Here is a 23,377-nt window from a genome sequence, read left to right as displayed (position 1 = left end):
CTTTCTCTGTCTCCCTCTCTCCTGCTCTCCTTCTCTCTCATTACATAATGGAAAGCCTTTCCTTAATGGAAAGCCCTGGTATGTAATTCATCTGTCTGTGATGGTATCAGGTTTCCTTGTTAGTCTCCCTGTGTCTTGTCCTCACAGTCTGTAATGTCCTTGGGATCTGAGGGAGAGACTACCAGAAACCCCTATAGTCCCCTGAGATATCCCTAACCTTTACTGAGAGAGAACCCACCTCTACTTCCAGACAGCACTAGATTAGTGATGCATCAATACCCCTCATCCTCGCCTTTCTTCCTGTCTTCTACCTCTTCCCTCCCTCCCTGTTGTTGTGTTATCATGGGGCTGCACTTTGTGACAACTGCTGTTGTCAAAAGGGCTATATAAAATACATTTGATTGATTGACCGTGGTTCAGCCTTCACAGCACAAGGCAATGTTTACAGAAGGCAGAAAATGCTATCATCCCAAACTAAATATTATTATTTGTGTTTACCCTTTATTTAACTAGGCAAGTCAGTTGAGAACAAATTCTTATTATAAGTGTTGATATTAGTTGGTAGGTGTCTTTAATTCAACATTGTGTTTTGATGTTTTTCTAATACCTTTTAAGACTTTTTCTTCTGTTTAGTGCTCATGGGTCCTTTAACATGGAAATGACCTCTGTGGTGCACATTGTTATAAACAAATCGTTATACTCGTCGTCATCGCATCAATTCAGGCAATTTATCGCAATATAGATTTTTGTCCGTATCATCCGGCTCTAATTCAGACCTTTGTCAATGTGGACCGTCAGTGTGCTATGTTCTATTCAGACCATGGTTCATTCTCTCCCTCTCCATCAATGTGCTCTTATTCTATTTTCAGACAATAGTTTTTATAGACTTCACAGCATGGGCTGTTCCGACTCTTTTCTCTGTCAATGTGTTATCATCACTCTGATTAGCCACCCACAGTTCCAGAACCAGACCAGTCATACTGTTGGAGGAAAGAAAAGAAAATGGCTACAAATAATAAAAGTATATCTTGTGAAAATAAATGTGAGTAGTGTTATTTATGTGCTGTATGTCTAAACCTGTATCTCCTCTTTCTACTTATTCTCCTCTCCAGAGCAGTGTAGCCTGGGAGTAGCGATTCAGCCCGTCATGCCAGCGAGACAGGAAGTGTGTGTGTGAGCCCGACCAGTCCGGTGGGCTGCGCGGGGATGAACATGCCACTGCACCAGATCTCTGTCATCCCCCGTGATGTCACTTCCTCCCGGGTCAGCGGCAGCGGAAAGTCCAAGGACAAACAGGTAGGGTCAAAGATCATGGTCTTCTAGTGGGGTGTTTTGGAGGGGGACACCATTTGGTATGACATGTTTTTGGCAGGATGACACACTTTCTTAAACAGACTAATGGCAAGATCCATTGTGGACCACACCTTGTCATGTTTTAATACCGGTTCGGTGTAGCTGTGATTCCAGGAACTCCACAAAGACAGATTGGGGTGTGTGCGTGTGTGTGAGTAGAGAACAGCTCACAGTTCATCACAGTAAAGTCCCCACTGCTAAGCTGAAGTGGTTTAATGTGGAGAAGCTTTCAGTTTGTGGACGGTTTTGTGCTATTATGCTGAGTTGGACGGTCACGGGAGGATGTGTGTAGTGTGTTGCTTGCCATTTTGTGGACGTACTACGCAGCGCACAGACCCCCTCGCTCACTCAACTTTGTGGAGATACATTGAGTTTTCTTGTAGGCCTTTTATGCGGGGAAACAGTGAAGCCAGCTGTGTAGCCTATTCCCCGTTTCTGTTTGAGTCTTTTATTGAACAATGTGAAACAATGTTGTGTCTGTTAGCTGCTTTTCATTAAATCAAGCATAGCTGTTCTTTTTATGGCCTAAAATAAATGTGTTCATATGGGCATAAATGATCTACAGGCTATAGCGTACCGAATTTTGTTCAGTAATGAAAATAAAACATTTTAATGCAGAAAAAATGGATCTGGTAAAAGGCTGACATTTGGAGGTTTCAATAAATAAAAAATACTCTGTCACATGACTATAGAAATGGAAACATTGTGATTTTAGAGACACAAAGTAACAATAGCCTATGATTAAAGGGTTAGTCTATAATGGGCTCTCACCATCATTATCATTATTCACATCGTTCCAATTCAATCAAGTCACAATTATCAGCTTTGGTATTGACATCAGTGAGCAGGCTTTCAGAGAGAGGAGAGACACATGGGTAGGCCTATCTACTGAAAACAACAATTATAATGAAATTCAGACCACAGAAATCCAATGTTTATATAAAATGTCTGCCTTTTACCCTACATTTAACAGTCTAAGTCAATTTAATGTAGGAAAACATCACAAAATCCATTTGTGTTGCCTGTGTCGTTTCATTGAGTCTCATTATGATACGGAAAACGTAGCCTATTTCAAAACAACAGAATACCATATTTTGAGTTTACTGTATAGGCCATTATATAAAATATTAATCCGAGGTACAACTTTAAGGCAAAGACATCTTTTAAAACTTTTTTGATATTCACCTCATGTCTTTATAATATTAATGAAAATGTAGTCTATTTTGTTTTGAAATCACTAACGTTATTTGTCCATCTCTCCAATTTGTTCCCACTTTCAATCAAAAAATATGCATGAGAAATTCACAAGACTATAACATTGGAATGTAGTAAAGTGCCACCCAACCCTGGCTTGAGGACACTCCGGTGAAGCCATTGAATAAAATGCATTACAAGGAAATAAAGTTTTTTTGCTTTTGAACCTGTTTAAAAATGCGATAGGTCAACATTTTTACCCTGCATAGTTTGGACTATCCTTTTCGTAACGTATGAGACATTCTAGAAACACCATGCGCGCTATCACAACAGCTGTTCACTTTACTGTCATTCTGGAAATAATTTTCTGAATCAGATGATGATTTGTTGAAAAGGGGTTCAAGTTCGATGTCTGTCTAATCTCACAGTTAAATGCTTACTATATTGATGGGCAAACAACACTGCCATTAATACACGGATTGAAAAGTGTTTTATTTCAGCACGATTTTGGACAAGTAAAATGTTTTAGAATGTATTAACATTTTACAATCCCATGAGGCCCAAAATACAGTTCTAGTTTTAGGAGGTCATACTTAAATGTAAAATAATAATATGCACACAAACTAAAGAAAACTATTTGAGTATTATTTTAACTTAAGATTCTCACAAAGACAGGCACACAGTCCAGACAGACAAACAGTACAGTAGGCTATACATTGCACAAGAAGAGTATAGGCTATTTTAAGAGATTTAACTGAATGAATGCAAATGTGCGCCATATGCTGCTAATTAACAATAACTATGTCCAATTGATTACCTTTGAAACTATCCTCTTTGAACTGCCGGATCTGAATAATAGTCCAGCAATCGAATTGCAAATCGTTCATATGCTAATAATCCAAATATTCTGCTTAAAAAGATCTTGCACTGCTACCCTCAGCATTCATTATTCTTACACGGAACCCATACTGGCTGTGCGCATGCGCCATCGTGCATAAGTATATTTTGTCCCCCTACGCCAAACGCGATCATGACACGCAGGTTAAAATATCAAAACAAACTCTGAACCAATGACATTCATTTGGGAACAGGTCGAAAAGCATTAAACATTTATGGCAATTTAGTGAGTTAGCTTGCACTTGCTAGCTAATTTCTTCTATTTAGCTAGTTTGCTGTTGCTGCTGCTCGGCCATGGAAACCCATTTCATAAAGCTCCCGACGATCAGTTCTTGTGCTGACGTTGCTTCCAGAGGCAGTTTGGAACTCCGTAGCGAGTGTTGCAACCGAGGACAGATGTTTTTATGCGCTTCAGTACTCTGAAGTCCCGTTCTGTGAGCTTGTGTGGCCTACCACTTCGCGGCTGAGCCGTTGTTGCTCCTAGACGTTTCCACTTAACAATAGCTGCACTTACAGTTGACTGGGGTAGCTCTAGCAGGGAAGAAATTTGATGAACTGACTTGTTTGAAAGGTGGCATCCTATGACAGTGCCACGTTGAAAGTCACAGAGCTCTTCAGTCAGGCCATTCTACTGACAATGTTTCTCTATGGAGATTGCATGGCTGTGTGCTCGATTTTATACACCTGTCAGCAAAGGGTGTGGCTGAAATAGCTGAATCCACTAATTTGAACGGGTGTCCAAATACTTTTGTATTCATATAGTGTTCTTGTGCATCTGCCTGTGCTTGTGCGTATAGAGGCTCCACTGTTAAGCTGAAGTGGTTTAATACGGAGAAGCTTTGTTTGTAGTTGTTTTCGTGCAAATGCTGAGCCATAAGGTCACACGGGAGGATGAGTGTGTGTATGTCTCTTTTATCTATTTTTTTTTTACACGCAGGGTATATGTGTGTGTTTGTTCATGTTATTGTGCTCCTATGTGTTTGTGTGTGCATGTGTGTGTTTGTGTGTGTGAAGGGCTGGCAGTAGTGGTCAGCTGTGGATCTGCTAAACAAAGCGTTGTGCTGTCAACATGTCTGTCTGCCTGGTGTCTGTCTTCTTACCAACAAAATACTCAATAACACGGTCTATTGTTTAACAGGGTCTGAGTACCTCAGCATGTCAACACAGGTGTTTACAAGAGCCAACTAAACCTGTACATATGGTGGACTTGACATAGCCTGATTTAGCTGCAGACACACTTTCAGCTCGAAGATTCCATAATAGTTTGTGAATTAAGATGGCTGCAGTCATTCAGTAAGTTACGTACTGTATCCATGCTTTGTCTGCATCCTTGACAGAGGATATGCTCTAATTGGCCTACTTCTCTCTCTGTTCTGTTCTTTGCTAACATCCATCCTTCCATCCCTCTGCTCTGCACAAATCCCCCTTTCCCTGCGGCTAAGATCTGTTTATTCCTCTCAGGGATGGAGGGATAAATGGAGGTGATTCCTCTCCTCCCTCTGGATCCATCGGAGGAGTGGAGGAGAGGGGGATGGAGCGGAGGAGAGAAATAGCTATTGCTTACCCTGCATTCTGATTAGTGGAAGTGTGTGTGTTTGAGTGTGTTTGAGTGTGGTTGCGCCTGCCGTTTAGTCAGAGTGCAGCCCATCTGTCCGAAACAGACACACCTTGTCTTTTAGTGCCTCTAAAAAAAGAGAAGGGGGGAGAGAGGGAGCATTTTCCTCTATTTAGAGCTCTGTGTTAGTCGGCTGCTTCCTCTCAACGCTCTTCAAATACTCAATAAATAATTGATTCTCTGTCTCTCTTATCTATTTCTTTTTAAGACACACACACACACACACAGACTGTCTCTCACATATCTGAGTAAATCCACTGTGTTAACACTGTTATCCATATGAAATTGTGTTGGGAGAAATATGCCTCTGAAATAAATTGAAGCAACACATTGTGAGACACAAAGTTATACAGTTAGGTTCCAAATGCCACCCTATGCCCTCCCATAGGGCTCTGATGAAAAGTACTGCACTATATAAAGAACACGGTGCCATTTGGGACACAGACAAAATGCTTACTTATGTGCCCTTCCCAACAATGCAGAGAGAGAGATTGTGATCACACAGTTGTTCGGAACAGCTGGTGCTCTCATGCATAGTTCAGTGTTGCTTGCCTCGGCACGAGCATAGAAGACATTTAGCTGGTGTGGTAGGCTCGTGTCACTAAGCAGCTCACGGCTGGCTTTCCCTTCCTAAGATCGAATCGTACTACACCGGCTCCGACGCTCGTCGGATGTGGCAGGGCTTGCAAACTATTACAGACTACAAAGGGAAGCACAACTGAGAGCTGCCCAGTGACACAAGCCTACCAGACAAACTAAATAACTTATATGCTCGCTTCGAGACAAGTAACACTGAAACATTTATGAGAGCATCAGCTGTTCCAGATGACTGTATGATCAGGCTTTCCGCAACCGATGTAAGACCTTCAAACAGGTCAACATTCACAAGGCCACAGAGCCAGACAGATTACCAGGACGTGTACTCCGAGCATGCGCCGACCAACTGGCAAGTGTCTTCACTAACATTTTCAACCTCTCCCTGTCCGAATCTGTAATACCAACATGCTTCAAGCAGATCACCAGCATTTTCTTCTTTGCTTATGTGCTTATACAGTTGGTTGAGAGTGGTCTTAGAGCCAGCTTTGTTCTGTGGTGGTAAATAGACAGATACAAATAATATAGATGAGAATTCTCTTGGTTGATAGTGTGGTCTACAGCTTACCATAAGGTACTCTACCTCAGGCAAGCAATACCTCGAGACTCTTTTAATATTAGACATTGCACACCAGCTGTTATTGACAAATAGACACACACCCGACCCCTCGTCTTACCAGAGGTAGCATCTCTGTTCTGCCGGTGCATAGAAAATTCCGCTACCTCTATATTGTCCGTATCGTTGTTCAGCCACGTCTTGGTGAAATATAAGAGGTTACAGTTTTTAATGTCCCGTTGGTAGGATAATCTTAATCGTAGGTCATCAATTTTATTTTCCAATGATTGCACGTTAGCAAGAAGAACGGATGGCAGTGGGAGTTTACCCGCTCGCCTACGGATTCTTCGAAGGTTGCCCGATCTGCGGCCCCTTTTCCTGGGTCTTTTCTTCACGCAAAAGGTGGGGATCTGGGCCTGTTCCAGTGAAAGCATGATATCCTTCTCGTCTGACTCGTTAAAGGAAAAAGTTTCTTCCAGTCCTCGGTGAGTAATCGCTGTTCTGATGTCCAGAAGTTATTTTCGGTCATAAGAGACAGTAGCAGCAACATTATGTAAACAATAAGGTTAAAAGGAGGTCAGAGACCTGACCGTGTGGTGCAAGGACAACAACCTCTCCCTCAACTTGATCAAGACAAAGGAGATGATTGTGGACTGCAAGAAAAGGAGGATTGAGCACGCCCCTATTCTCATCAATGGGGCTGTAGTGGAGCAGGTTGAGAGCTTCAAATTCCTGGGCGTTGTTGGCCAATTTCTTCAACAGATGATCAGTTCTACAGTCGTGGCCAAAGGTTTTGAGAATGACACATATTCATTTCCACAAAGTTTGCTGCTTCAGTGTCTTTAGATATTTTTGTCAGATGTTACTATGGAATACTGAAGTATAATTACAAGCATTTCATAAGTGTCAAAAGCTTTTATTTACAATTACATGAAGTTGATGCAAAGAGTCAATATTTGCAGTGTTGACCCTTCTTTTTCAAGACCTCTGCAATCCGCCCTGGCATGCTGTCAATTAACTTCTGGGTCACATCCTGACTGATGGAAGCCCATTCTTGCATAATCAATGCTTGGAGTTTGTCAGAATTTGTGGGGTTTTGTTTGTCCACCCGCCTCTTGTGGATTTACCACAAGTTCTCAATGGGATTAAGGTCTGGGGAGTTTCCTGGCCATGGACCCAAAATATCGATGTTTTGTTCCCCGAGCCACTTAGTTATCACTTTCGTCAACATCCGCTGAATTGCAGAGCGCCAAATTCAAATGAAATTACTAAAAATATTTAATATTCATTAAATCACAAGTGCAATATAGCAAAACACAGCTTAGCTTGTTGTTAATCCATCTGGCGTGTCAGATTTCAAAAAAGCTTTACAGCAAAAGCTATCCAAGCGTTTATGTTAGGACATCTCTCTCAGCAGACAAAACATTACAAACCGATAGCAGCCAAGTAGATTGGTCACGAAAGTCAGAAAAGCAATAAAATGAATCGCTTACCTTTGGTGATCTTCGGATGTTTGCACTCATGAGAATCCCAGTTACACAGTAAATGTTCCTTTTGTTCCATAAAGCATCTTTTTACGTCCAAAATACCTCCATTTGGTTGGCTCGAGCGGTCATGACGGGGCAGACGAAACTTCCAAATAGTATCCGTAAAGTTCATAGAAACATGTCAACCGTTTTTTATAATCAATCCTCAGGTTGTTTTTACAATAAATAATCGATAATATTTCAACCAGACCGTAGATTTTTCAATAGGAGAGAGAGAGAAAATGTCTGCTCCAAGCTGTTGCGCATGCAAAACTCTGCTGGCACCCAGCCATCCACTGACGTGATGTGATCCTTCTCGCTAATTTTTCAGAATAAAAGCCTGAAACTATGTCTAAAGACTGTTCACACCATGTGGAAGCCATAAGAAAGGAATCTGGTTGATATCCCTTTAAATGGAGGGAAGGCATGCGATGGAACAGGGAGATTTGTTTCTCTTAGGCACTTCCTTGTTGGATTTTCCTCAGGTTTTCGCCTGCAATATCAGTTCTGTTATACTCACAGACAATATTTTGACAGTTTTGGAAACTTTAGTGTTTTCTATCCTAATCTGACAATTATATGCATATTCTAGATTCTGGTCCTGAGAAATAGGCAGTTTCATTTGGGTATGTTTTTCATCCAAACATCAAAATACTGCTCCCTACACTCAACAGGTTAAGGCATTGTTCGTCACCAAACTGTTCCTGGATGGTTTGGAGAAGTGTCTCTCTGAGGATGTGTTGGTACCATTCTTTATTCATGGCTGTGTTCTTAGGCATAATTGTGAGTGAGCCCACTCCCTTGGCTGAGAAGCAACCCCACACATGAATGGTCTCAGGATGCTTTACTGTTGGCATGACACAGGACTGATGGTAGCGCTCACCTTGTCTTTTCTGGTTAATCTTCTTTCCGGATGCCCCAAACAATCGGAAAGGGGATTCATCAGAGAAAATGACTTTACCCCCGTCCTCAGCAGTTCAATCCCTGTACCTTTTGCAGAATATCAGTCTGTCCCTGATGTTTTTCCTGGAGAGAAGTGGCCTCTTTGCTGCCCTTCTTGACACCAGGCCATCCTCCAAAAGTCTTCGCCTCACTGTGCGTGCAGATGCACTCACACCTGCCTGCTGCCATTCCTGAGCAAGCTCTGTACTGGTGGTGCCCCGATCCCCCAGCTGAATCAAATTTAGGAGACGGTCCTGGCGCTTGCTGGACTTTCTTGGGCAACCTGAAGCCTTCTTCACAACAATTGAACCGCTCTCCTTGAAATTCGTGATGATCCGATAAATGGTTGATCTTACTGGCAGCAATATCCTTGCCTGTGAAGCACTTTTTGTGCAAAGCAATTTTGACGGCACGTGTTTCCTTGCAGGTAACCATGGTTGACAGAGGAAGAACAATGATTCAAGCACCACCCTCCTTTTGAAGCTTCCAGTCTGTTATTCGAACTCAATCAGCATGACAGAGTGATCTCCAGCCTTGTTCTCGTCAACACTCACACCTGTTTTAACGAGAGAATCACTGACATGATGTCAGCTGGTCCTTTTGTGGCAGGGCTGAAATGCAGTGGGGATTTTGGGGATTCAGTTCATTTGCATGGCAAAGAGGGACTTTGCTATTAATTGCAATTCATCTGGTCACTCTTCATAACATTCTGGAGTATATGCAAATTGTCATCATACAAACTGAGGCAGCAGACTTTGTGAAAATTAATATTTGTGTCATTCTCAAAACTTTTGACAACGACTGTATATAATTCTTAAACTTATATATATTGGTAGTAGAAAGGAATCACAGACTCTTTGTTTAAGTATTAAAACTCTCCTTTAGTAATACAATTGTAGGCAGAAGTTGGTACAGAGAACAGTATATGATAGCTCTCCCCAGGTTCTGCAAAATGTCTAAGACATCATGTAACTCTTATAGTCTCTCCCAGTCCTCCTTGCGTGATTTTTCCTGGCAACAACATTTTAATAAATTTAACCTCCCCCTGACAGAAGCATCTTGTCAGCAATTAAAAGCTCTGAAGTGGGTTTGACCAGAACTTGACCTTTCATCACAACATAACAAGGTGAAGAAGTCTAAGCATCTTCTGACAGGCGGCTGTTTTCATCCGGCCTGCGGCAGCCTTGTGTTCTCAGAAAACCAGTCGTATTTTCAGAACCTCAGATAGCCACATTGGCGCCCAGACAGGAGGAGTATGAGTGTAGGCGGTTTCCACCTTCTGATAGTGTCTGAAGGGCACAAAACAAAAACAAAAAGGTGTTAACACACACACGGAGATCTCCTAAAGAGGAGACCTTACAGTTTATCATAATACAATTTATTAACCCTTTAAAAGGTATGAGGCCTTGGTTTAACCCCTTCAGTGTCCACATCACCAACAAACTAACATGGTCCAAGCACACCAAGACAGTTGTGAAGAGGGCACGACAAAACCTGCTCAGGAGACTGAAAAGATTTGGCATGGGTCCTCAGATCCTCAAAAGGTTCTACAGCTGCACCATCAAGAGCATCCTGATGGGTTGCATCACTGCCTAGTATGGCAACTGCTCGGCCTCCAACCGCAAGGCACTACAGTGGGTAGTGCGTACGACCCAGTACATCACCGGGGCCAAGATACCTGCCATTCAGGACCTCTACACCAGGCAGTGTCAGAGGAAAGCCCTAAAATTGTGAAAGACTCCAGCCAACCTAGTCATAGACCGTTCTCTCTGCTACCGCATGGCAAGTGGTACCGGAGCACCAAGTCTAGGTCCAAGAGGATCCTAAATAGCTTCTACCCCCAAGCCATAAGACTCATGAACAGCTAATCAAATGGTTACCCAGACTATTTGCATTGACCGTAGCGGGATTTCTTCTTCTTTTTTTATATATATTTTTTTAAACTTTTACCCCTTTTTCTCCAACAATTTCATGGTATCCAATTGGTAGTTAGTCTTGTCTCATCGCTGCAACTCCCATACGGACTCGAGAGAGAGAGAGAGAGAGAGGCGAAGGTCGAGAGCCGCACAGAGCCGCAGGTTGAAGGCCGCACTGCTTCTTGACACAATGCCCACTTAACCCAATGCCCACTTAACCCGGAAGCCAGCAGCACCAATGTGTCGGAGGAGACACCGTGAACCTGACGACTGTGTAAGCGTGCACTGCGCCCGGCCCGCCACAGGAGTCACTAGTGCGCGATGGGACAAGGACATCCGTACCGGCCAAACCCTCCCCTAACCCATACGACGCTGGGCCAATTGTGTGCCACCCCATGGGTCTCCCAATCACGACAGAGCCTGGACTCTAAACCAACATCTCTAGTGGCACATGCAGTGCCTTAGACCACTGCGCCACTCAGGAGGCCCCGCAGTGGGATTTCTTATAAACGTCTGGATTAGTGTCCCGCTCCTTGAACGCGGCCGTTGTATCATTTAGCTCAGTGCGGATGTTGCCTGTGATCCATGGCTTCTGGTTGGAATATGTACACACAGTCACTGTGGGGATGGCATTGTCAATGCACTTATTAATGAAGCCGGTGACTGATGAATGATTACACTTCCGGCGCCAAGAGAGATGGCCGCCTCGCTTCGCGTTCCTAGGAAACTCTGCAGTGTTTTTTACGTGTTATTTATTACATTGGTACCCCAGGTCATCTTAGGTTTCATTACATACAGTCGGGAAGAACTACTGAATATAAGAGCAACGTAAACTCACCACCAGTATGACCAGGAATATGACTTTCCCGGAGCGGATCCTGTGTTCTGCCTTTCACCCAGGACAACGGATTGGATCCCAGCCTTCGACCCAAAACAAAGACATCGTAAAAGACGGAAACGAAGCGGTCTTCTGGTCAGGCTCTGGAGACGGGCACATCGCGCACCACTCCCTAGCATACTTCTCGCCAATGTCCAGTCTCTTGACAACAAGGTTGATGAAATCCGAGCAAGGGTAGCATTCCAGAGGGACATCAGAGACTGTAACGTTCTTTGCTTCACGGAAACATGGCTCACTCGAGAGACGCTAACGGAATGGGTGCAGCCAGCTGATTTCTCCACGCATCGCGCCGGCAGAAACAAACATATTTCTGGTAAGAAGAGGGGTGGGGGCGTATGCCTTATGGTTAACGAGACGTGGTGTGATCACAACAACATACAGGAACTCAAATCCTTCTGTTCACCTGATTTAGAATTCCTCACAATCAAATGTCGACCGCATTATCTACCAAAGGAATTCTCTTCGATTATAATCACAGCCGTATATATTCCCCCCCAAGCAGACACATCGATGGCTCTGAACGAACTTTATTTGACTCTTTGCAAACTGGAAACCACATATCCTGAGGCTGCATTCATTGTAGCTGGGGATTTAAACAAGGCTAATCTGAAAACAAGACTCCCTAAATTGTATCAGCATATCGATTGCGCAACCAGGGCTGGTAAAACCTTGGATCATTGCTATTCTAACTTCCGCGACGCATATAAGGCCCTCCCCCGCCCTCCTTTCGGAAAAGTTTACCACGACTCCATGTTGTTGCTCCCTGCCTACAGACAGAAGCTAAAACAAGAAGCTCCTGCGCTGAGGTCTGTTCAACGCTGGTCCGACCAATCTGATTCCACGCTCCAAGACTGCTTCCATCACGTGGACTAGGATATGTTCCGCATTGCGGCGAACAACAACATTGATTTGGTGTGCGAGTTCATTAGAACGTGCATTGAAGATGTCGTTCCCATAGCAACGATTAAAACATTCCCAAACCAGAAACCGTGGATTGATGGCAGCATTCGCGTGAAACTGAAAGCGCGAACCACTGCTTTTAATCAGGGCAAGGTGACTGGAAACATGACCGAATACAAACAGTGTAACTATTCCCTCCGCAAGGCAATCAAACAAGCTAAGCGTCAGTATAGAGACAAAGTAGAATCTCAATTCAACGGCTCAGACACAAGAGGTATGTGGCAGGGTCTACAGTCAATCACGGATTACAAAAAGAAAACCAGCACCGTCACGGACCAGGATGTCTTGCTCCCAGGCAGACTAAATAACTTTTTTGCCCGCTTTGAGGACAATACAGTGCCACTGACACGGCCCGCAACTAAAACATGCTGACTCTCCTTCACTGCAGCCGACGTGAGGAAAACATTTAAACGTGTCAACCCTCGCAAGGCTGCAGGCCCAGACGGCATCCCCAGCCGTGCCCTCAGAGCATGCGCAGACCAGCTGGCTGGTGTGTTTACGGACATATTCAATCAATCCCTATCCCAGTCTGTTGTTCCCACATGCTTCAAGAGGGCCACCATTGTTCCTGTTCCCAAGAAAGCTAAGGTAACTGAGCTAAACGACTACCGCCCCGTAGCACTCACTTCCGTCATCATGAAGTGCTTTGAGAGACTAGTCAAGGACCATATCACCTCCACCCTACCTGACACCCTAGACCCACTCCAATTTGCTTACCGCCCAAATAGGTCCACAGACGATGCAATCTCAACCACACTGCCCTAACCCATCTGGACAAGAGGAATACCTATGTGAGAATGCTGTTCATCGACTACAGCTCGGCATTTAACACCATAGTACCCTCCAAACTCGTCATCAAGCTCGAGACCCTGGGTCTCGACCCCGCCCTGTACAACTGGGTACTGGACTTCCTGACGGGCCGCCCCCAGGTGGTGAGGGTAGGCAACAACATTTCCACCCCGCTGATCCTCAACACTGGGGCCCCACAAGGGTGCGTTCTGAGCCCTCTCCTGTACTCCCTGTTCACCCACGACTGCGTGGCCACGCACGCCTCCAACTTAATCATCAAGTTTGCGGACGACACAACAGTGGTAGGCTTGATTACCAACAACGACGAGACGGCCTACAGGGAGGAGGTGAGGGCCCTCGGTGTGTGGTGTCAGGAAAATAACCTCACACTCAACGTCAACAAAACTAAGGAGATGATTGTGGACTTCAGGAAACAGCAGAGGGAACACCCCCCTATCCACATTGGGACAGTAGTGGAGAGGGTAGTAAGTTTTAAGTTCCTCGGCGTACACATCACAGACAAACTGAATTGGTCCAACCACACAGACAGCATCGTGAAGAAGGTGCAGCAGCGCCTCTTCAACCTCAGGAGGCGGAAGAAATTCGGCTTGTCACCAAAAGCACTCACAAACTTCTACAGATGCACAATCGAGAGCATCCTGTCGGGCTGTATCACCGCCTGGTACGGCAACTGCTCCGCCCACAACCGTAAGGCTCTCCAGAGGGTGGTGAGGTCTGCACAACGCATCACCGGGGGCAAACTACCTACCCTCCAGGACACCTACATTTACATTTACATTTAAGTCATTTAGCAGACGCTCTTATCCAGAGCGACTTACAAATTGGTTACACCACCCGATGTCACAGGAAGGCCATAAAGATCATCAAGGACAACAACCACCCGAGCCACTGCCTGTTCACCCCGCTATCATCCAGAAGGCGAGGTCAGTACAGGTGCATCAAAGCTGGGACCGAGAGACTGAAAAACAGCTTATATCTCAAGGCCATCAGACTGTTAAACAGCCATCACTAACATTGAGTGGCTGCTGCCAACACACTGACTCAACTCCAGCCACTTTAATAATGGGAATTGATGGGAAATGATGTAAAATATATCACTAGCCACTTTAAACAATGCTACCTAATATAATGTTTACATACCCTACATTATTCATCTCATATGTATATGTATATACTGTACTCTATATCATCTACTGCATCTTTATGTAATACATGTATCACTAGCCACTTTAACTATGCCACTTTGTTTACATACTCATCTCATATGTATATACTGCACTCAATACCATCTACTGTATCTTGCCTATGCCGCTCTGTACCATCACTCATTCATATATCTTTATGTACATATTCTTTATCCCCTTACACTTGTGTCTATAAGGTAGTAGTTTTGGAATTGTTAGCTAGATTACTTGTTGGTTATTACTGCATTGTCGGAACTAGAAGCACAAGCATTTCGCTACACTCGCACTAACATCTGCTAACCATGTGTATGTGACAAATAAAATTTGATTTGATTTGGTCATGTAACTGTAATTAACTAGGAAGACGGGGCACCAAGGAAAATATTCAGATTACAAAGTTATAATTTTCCTAATATAACTTGTCAGACATTTTCATATCTGATCAATACTCTTCTGAATTAATGAATTATTTATTTTACCTCACGTTAGTCTCATTCTAAACGTCGTAAATGGTTGGTTATCTGCACGAATCCAGTCTTCACTATGAGTCATCCATACATCAATTGTCTTAAATAATTTATTTATTAACTAACTAAACAATCACAGAAGTGCACGCACAAACAAACAAAGTAAATATGGTTACAAGAAATGATAGGGGAATGTGCCCTAGTGGGTTAGACTGGCATGGCGGCTTGGTGTACAAAAAGGAAGTGGGGGTCGACTGAGATAAGACAACACGCAGTTGATAATTATAACAATTTAAATGCTAATCCTTTGCACATGAACGCTCACTCATTCGGGAACAATTGCAATCAATATATATATTTACGCTCAGTGTGTCGTCGGGATGTCTGCTGAAAAGTTAGTTTCTGTTGAGTTTTCGTCCTCTCTCTCTCTCTGCAGTGGTTAGATTGGATAGTTCAGAGTGACATTCATTCATTTCATTATAGATGTTTCGGCGGTTGTCGTTCTTCGCATTCAATGATACCGAATTCCTAGCTGCAGACTAGTAATTAATATCAAAGACTTGTTCTTATTCTGTCGGTATCGATAGTCTAAGAGTTTAACCACGTGGGATGGTTAAAAGATTCAGCAATCTTCTCAAACCTTGGCCCTCTTGTTATCGAGGTAAGCTGGTCTGCAATCTTTGTCCTCTAGTAATTGAGAGAAACATGGTCTGTTGAGAAATTCTCAAGGTGGGGTTTTATTCGGAATTGCAGAGAAGGGCCTGTCCCAGGATGCCCGACCCTAACTGGGCTCATGGGCAGTCCTCTGATTTAGTTAAACTCAAAAGGGAATTGGAGTTTCCTTCATTAAAAAGTCCAAAATCACATTACACAATTTTACAAACAGTATCATGCTCACTCATTCATCTTATACAACAATTAGATGTAAACCTCATATCTGAGGCTATTATATTAATGGTAATGTCGCCGCACCGTCTCCCATGAGCCCCACAAAATTGCACCAAACGGACCAGTTCGTAGCTGGATTCTTCACCGATCTTTTATACCTTCTCCGGAACATAAATGTTGTTCGGACCTCAAGTTCTGTGAGGTGGAAGAAATTCCTTTGTTCTCTATGAAAACTCACTCTGTCTCTATACTGTGGCCATGTGACCTCTCTCTGGCCACAGCATCCTGTGTGTAGGAGACGGGGAGAGGGGGATGGGGCTTGCTGTACCCAAAGAGGGCAACGTCATGACACTTTACTATTTATAGTTTTGACAACTTTTACTTTTTCCTCACTACATTCCTAAAGAAAATAATGTACTTTTTACTCTGTACATTTTCCCTGACACCCAAAAGTACTCATTACATTTTGGATGCTTAGCAGGACAGGAACATTCTCCAATTCACAGACTTATCAAGAGAACATCACTGGTCATCCCCACTGCCTCTGATATGGCGGACCTACTAACCACACGTGCTTTCTTTTGTAATTTATGCCGGAGTGTGCCCCTGGCTAAATAATAAAATAGTGCCATCTAGTTTCCTTAATAAAAGGAATTTGAAATGATTTATACTTTTACTTTTTAAATATATTCAAGTATATTTAAAACCAAGTACTTTTAGACTTTTACGCAAGTAGTATTTTACTGGGTGACTTTTACTTGACTAATTTTCTATGAAGGTATCTTTACTTTAACTCAAGTATGGCCATTGGGTACTTTTTCCACCACTGGTCTGCAGTTATGAGGCCGGTTGGACGTACTGCCAAATCTCTAAAAAGACGTTGGAGGTGGCTTATGGTATAGAAACTAATATTAAATTATCTGGCAACAGCTCTGGTGGAAATTCCTGCCTTCAGCATTGCCCAAACCCTCAACTTGAGACATCTTTGACATTGTGTTGTGTGAAAAGCCTGCATTTTAGTGGCCTTTTATTGTCCCCAGCAAAAGGTGCACCTGTGTAATGATCATGCTCTTTATTCAGCTTTTTGATATGCCACACCTGTCAGGTGGACGGATTATCTTGGCAAAGGAGAAATGCTCACAGGGATGTAAACAAATGTATATGGAACATTTTTGGAATCTTTTATTTCACCTCATGAATCATGGGACCGACATTTTATATATGTTATATTTTTGTTCAGTGTACATTTGGAGGAAAGAATATGAAACAGAGAAGCAGAGGGCTCTGACTGACTGGGGCCTTTGGCCGTGCTGGGAATTACTTCACAAATAGGCTGCCTAGCCTTCAGTTGTTCCAGCCTTGAAAATGTGTCTGTGTGTCTGTTTGTGTGTCTGTCTGTGTGTGTGGTTGACTTCCAGCAGTGGATAACTTGTTGATGCTTGACTATCTCTTGAGACGGCTGGGGACGAGGGCCCAGGGTTTTTGTCAAAAGTAGTGCACTAAATTGGGAATAGGATACCATTTGGGACCTGGCCTCTAACTGAAGTCACCAGTGCATAGTTCTTGTTTTTAAGATGCATCACTTAATTATAGGACTAAGCGTTGAAAGAACAAGTGAAGAGTTTATTTCCAAAATGCTATATCCACAATTGTTTTATTTTTTTTGGTGTAATTTATCATCAGAAATTATTATGGGTACCTTCATGTGTAAAATATTTATATTTAATTCATAGATTTTAGATGTTTGCAAAACGCTAAATACCCATTGTTTAGCTGGAACGGAATGTTTGTATCATGTATATTTGACTGTGATATGTGGTTGTCTCACCTAGCTATCTTAAGATATCTTAAGTCACTTTCTGTAAGTCGCTCTGGATAAGAGCATCTACTAAATGGCTAAAATGTTAAATGTAAATGTTTATATGCAGATCTCATACTATATTTAATTAGTTTAGCTGTAAAAACATTCTATTGATGTCACAAATGTATCATTTTACACATTTTTTAATTAAAAATGTAGTTACTGCATTTGACTGTGGAAAACTGAGTGGTACTACTTATTTCTCTGGCTCTGTAATTGAAAAACCCAATGCCATGATAAGTTAATGAAAAAAACACACTGATCTCTTTCATGATTTTTATATAGCGTTTTGGAATGAAACTCTTCACTAGGCCTTTTATCTTCCAACAAAGTCTCTCTTTCCCCTCTGTTTTTTTGGTGAAAGAGCAATTAGCAGAAAGAGGCTCGAGGAGGTGATAATACACTCCAATTTTAACCCTGAAACATTACTTTCAGTGATACACACACAAATCATTCCTCTACCCAAGAATAGCAATGAACCCTTTACTGGCTTAAACAACTGACCAATCAGCCAACCCTTAATAAACCTTTTTAAATAATTGTTTTTGACCAGATACAATACTATTTCACAGTAATTGATAATAGGAAGCTTGTGGGAGCTGTTTTGTTAGACTTCGGTGCAGCTTTTGACATTGCTTATAATCCGCTGTAAAAACATATGTGTTATGGCTTTACATCCCCTGCTATATCGTGCATCAAGAGTTACTTGTCTAACCTTTTTGGGATAGGGGGCAGCATTTTCACTTTTAGATGAATAGCGTGCCCAGAGTGAACTGCCTCCTACTCTGTCCCAGATGCTAATATATGCATATCATTATTGGTATTGGATAGAAAACACTCTGAAGTTTCTAAAACTCTTTGAATGATGTCTGTGAGTATAACAGAACTCATATGGCAGGCGAAAACCTGAGAAAAATCCAACCAGGAAGTGGGAAATCTGAAGTTTGTAGTTTTTCAAAGCTTGGCTTACCGAATACACAGTGTCTATGGAGTCAGGTTGCACTTCCTACGGCTTCCACTAGATGTCAACCGTCTTTAGAAACTTGTTTCAGGCTTCTGCTATAAAGGAAGGGGAATGGGAGCTGAATGAGTCATGCGTCTGGCAGAGTGTCTCAGGCTCGTGACGCGCGCTCCCGACCGAGTTGGCTCTTGTTCCAGTGCTTTTCTTCAGACAATGAAATTCTCTGGTTGGAACCTTATTGACGATTTATGTTAAAAACATCCTAAAGATTGATTCCATACATCGTTTGACTTGTTTCTACGACCTGTAACAGAACTTTTCAAGTTTTTGTCTGGACAAAGTGCTCGTGCCTCATGAAGATGGATTACTGGGCTGAACACGCTAACAACAAGTGGCTATTTGGACATAAATTATGGACTTTATGGAACTTTATGGAACAAAGTCATTTATTGTCGAACTGGGATTCCTGGGAGTGCCTTCTGATGAAGATCATCAAAGGTAAGTGAATATTTATAGTGTTATTTCTAACTTCTGATGACTCCAACATGGCGGATATTTCTTTGGCTGGATTGGGCTCTGAGCGCCGTTCTCAGATTATGCTTTTTCTGTAAAGTAAAAAAAAAATCTGACACAGCAGTTGCATTAATGGAAGCCTCGCTAACATAATCCAGGTAGAGTTGGGCATTCCCCAGGGCAGTTGTCTAGGCCCTTTACTTTTTTCGATCTTTACTGATGACCTGTCACTGTGAAATCACTACAACACTTAATGGTGTTAGGGGGCAGTATTTTCCTTTTTGGAAAAAAAACGTTCCCGTTTTAAACGGGATATTTTGTCAGGAAAAGATGCTAGAATATGCATATAATTGACAGCTTTGGATAGAAAACACTAACGTTTCCAAAACTGTAAAGATATTGTCTGTGAGTATAACAGAACTGATGTTGCAGGCGAAAGCCTGAGAAAAATCCAATCCGGAAGTGCCCCAAGTTTTGAAAGCGCTGCGTTCCAATGACTCTCTATTCAGCTGTGAATGTACCATCAACGAGCTTACGCTTTCTACGTATTCCCCAAGGTGTCTACAGCATTGTGACGTAGTTTTATGCATTTCTGTTGAAGAATAGCCATAGGCGGCCACATTGCGTAAGTGGTCACAAATACAGAGGTAGCCATTATTCCAATCGGTCCTAGTGAAAAACGAATTGTCCCAACGGATATATTATTGAATAGATATTAGAAAAACACCTTGACGATGGATTCTAAACAACGTTTGCCATGTTTCTGTCGATATTATGGAGCTAATTAGGAATATTTTTCGGCATTGTGGTGACCGCAATTTCGGGCGATTTCTCAGCCAAACGTGAAGAACAAACGGAGCTATTTCGCCTACAAAAATAATATTTTGGGAAAAAATGAACTTTGACTGTCTACCTGGGAGTCTCGTGAGTGAAAACATCTGAAGTTCATCAAAGGTAAACGATTTAATTTGATTGCTTTTCTGATTTCCGTGACAAGGTTGCCTGCTGCTAGCAAGACATAATGCTATGGGGCGGCAGCGTAGCCTAGTGGTTAGAGCGTTGGACTAGTAACCGGAAGGTTGCGAGTTCAAACCCCCGAGCTGACAATCTGTCGTTCTGCCCCTGAACAGGCAGTTAACCCACTGTTCCCAGGCCGTCATTGAAAATAAGAATGTGTTCTTAACTGACTTGCCTGGTTAAATAAAGGTAAAATTTAAATGATAAACTTACACAAAATATGATAAACTTACACAAATGCTTGTCTAGCGTTGGCTGTAAAGCATATTTTGAAAATATGAGATGACAGGGTGATTAACAAAAGGCAAAGCTGTGTTCCAATATATTTCACTTGTGATTTTCATGAATAGGAAGATTTTCTAGGAAGATTTATGCATTATGCTAATTAGTGTCAGATGATGACAACTGTCCCGTTCACGGGATGGGGTGTCACTACAGGTTAAGAAAGAGCCGCAGTCAGTTTTAGAATGGGTGGCAAGTAATAAGCTGATTCTAAATATTTCACAAACTAAAAGCATTGTATTTGGGACAAACCTTTACTATACCCCTTAACCTCAACTAAATCTAGTTATGAATCATTTGGAAATGTAGCAAGTTTAGGAGACTAAACTGCTTGGTGTAACCCTGGATTGTATACCGTCATGGTCAAAACATATTGATGAAACGGTAGCTAAGATGGGACGAGGTCTGTCCGTAATAAAGCTCTGTTCTGCTTTCTTGACATCGCTATCAACAAAACAAGTCCCTAGGTTTGTCGTACCTGGATTACTGCCCAGTCATATAGTCAAGTGCCACAAAGAGGGACATTACAGTTGTCCCATAACAAAGAGAAGCATGGCTGGCCCTTAAATGTAGACGGAGGGCTAACATCAATGACATGCCTGTCAGTCTCTCCTGGGTCAAAGTAGAGGAGAGATTGACTGCATCACTACTTGTCTTTGTGAGAGGTATTGACATGTTGAATGCACCGAGCTGTCTGTTCAAATGTCTGGCAAACAGCTCAGACACCCATGCATAGCCCACAAGACATGCCACAAGGGGTCTCTTCACAGTCCCTAGGCCAAGAACATACTCCGGGAAACGCACAGTACTACACAGAGCCATGACTACATGGAACTCAATTCCACATCAAGTAACTCATGCAAGCAGTAAAATCAGAATTTAAAAAAACATATAAAACTACTCCTTATGGAACATCGCGGACTGTGAAAAGACACATACTCACACACACAGTAGCTCACACACTCTGCACACGCGTACATTCTAATATTGTTGAATAGTGGTATTATACATATTGTATTGTAGATATGTAGTGGTATAATAAGGGGTTATGATGTAACGTTATCTTTTGTTTTATATGTAATGTAAGTAAGTGCCTTAGTGTTTGGACCCCGGGAAAAGTAGCTGCTGCCTTGGCAACAGCTAATGGGGATCCCTAATAAATACAAATACATACACACACACACACACACACAAAATTTCACTGTACTTGTTTATATGACAAATAAAACTTGAAACATATATACACACACACACACACACATATACCACAATCCTTAAAATCCACACAGATCTGGCTTAGCCCATTCCAAAGCAGAGGCTTAAAACCATATAACAGGAGCATGATGCAGTAAGTAGATCAGTCATAGCTCTGTACTACATTATCTCTAGTGAGGAGGTGGTAGTGCTGGCAGTGCACCAGACCTAGCATCTCTCTCTCTCTCTCTCGCTCTGTGTTCTGTTCCATGATCTGTCTGTCTGTCCCTCAAACCATTTTCTACTATGCGTTTTTAGAAAGAGTCTAGGGAGAAAGTATTCATATATATTTTTAAGTCTTTGTATGTTTAGTTGATAGAGAGAGATGGAGGTGAAAGATAGAGGAGAGTGTCATAAACATAGACAAACATAGACAAACATTGGCAGTAGAATGGCCTTACTGAATATGGCACTGTCATAGGATGCCACCTTTCCAACAACTCAGTTCTTCAAATGTATGCCCCGCTATAGCTGACTGGTCAACTGTAAGTGCTGTTATTGTGAAGTGGAAACGTCTAGGAGTAACCATGGCAGGTTTGGCGGATGCTAGGAGAACACTACCTGCCCGGATGCAATGTGCCAACTGTAAAGTTTGGTAGAGGAGGAATAAGGGTTTGGGTCTGTTTTTTATGGTTCAGGCTAGGCCCTTTAGTTCCAGTGAAGGGAAATCGTAATGCTACAGCATACAATTACATTCTAGATGATTCTGTGTTTCCAACTATGTGGCAACAGCTTGGGAAAGGCCCTTGTCATGCTGAAACAGGAAATGTCCCTGTGCACATAGCAAGGTCCATACAGAAAGTGTTTGTGGAGATTAGTGTGGAAGAACATGACTGGCCTACACAGAGCCCTGACCTCAACCCCATCTAACACCTTTGGGTTGAATTGGAACAAAGGGGGAACCAACTCCATATTAATGCCCATGATTTTGGAATGAGATGTTCGACGTAGCAGCGGGCCGCATTCGAACCCAAGCTGCAGCGGTAAATGTTCAACGGAGGCAGCGGCCTAGTCCGCTAGGCCACTGTAGGACATGGCCTGTCTGTGTCAGGGTTCTGCTTAATCCTTTGTGACAAATGCCATGTTGATTTGTGTTTTAGAATTTACACACCCCGGGTAATTCACTCAGATTAATGGCTGTCTGAGCTCCCCTCTCTCCCCCCTATTTATCTTTTTCTCGCTTCCTCTCTCTTTCTGTTTCTCTTTTTTAATTGACCTTAATTTGACCTGTTATCCCTCTTATATTATATCTGATGAGATCAGCTCTCTGTTTCACAAACACTCTCCTCTATTTCTTACCCTGTGAATGCCCTGCATTCAACTTCCCTCTTCCTCAAGGTCTTCGACTCCTTTTCCTCCTGTTCTCAATCTGTCTGTCCGGTGAAAGATTAATTTCTCTAATCCCTCCCTATGGATTCATGCAGTGACGTGTGGTGAGTTCGGTGGCTGGGTAAGCACTGGCTATTATCAAAACCAGATTTACTCAAAATTAAATTGATGAAGCCCAAGTTCATCATACAACAGATAGCTCCAACAACCAAAGTGTGCAAAACTGTCATCAAGGCAAAGGGTGGCTACTTTGAAGAATCTCCAATATAAAATATAATTTGATTTGTTTCACACTTTTTTTGGTTACTATATAATTCCATATGTTATTTCGTAGTTTGATGTCTTCACTATTATTCTACA

At 42.5% G+C, this 23,377-nt stretch overlaps 1 protein-coding gene across 5 annotated transcripts in view; it reads left to right on the top strand.

Moving 5' to 3' along the window:
* Positions 1-23,377, top strand: part of LOC115113092 (E3 ubiquitin-protein ligase MARCHF8-like) — a 136,211-nt gene that overhangs the window by 38,249 nt on the left and 74,585 nt on the right. For all 5 annotated transcript variants that reach the window (XM_029640326.2, XM_029640331.2, XM_029640330.2 and 2 more), the window contains exon 2: positions 1,113-1,296. In XM_029640326.2, the coding sequence (XP_029496186.1) occupies positions 1,207-1,296 (90 nt within the window). In that variant the 5' untranslated portion in view covers positions 1,113-1,206. The remainder of the gene's footprint in view (positions 1-1,112; positions 1,297-23,377) is intronic.

This window comes from Oncorhynchus nerka, linkage group LG28 (assembly GCF_034236695.1).
Source record: "Oncorhynchus nerka isolate Pitt River linkage group LG28, Oner_Uvic_2.0, whole genome shotgun sequence".
NCBI classification, from domain to species: Eukaryota; Metazoa; Chordata; class Actinopteri; order Salmoniformes; family Salmonidae; genus Oncorhynchus; species Oncorhynchus nerka.
The sequence above is the reverse complement of the archived record's forward strand: the minus strand, read 5'-3'. Positions and strand labels throughout refer to the sequence as shown.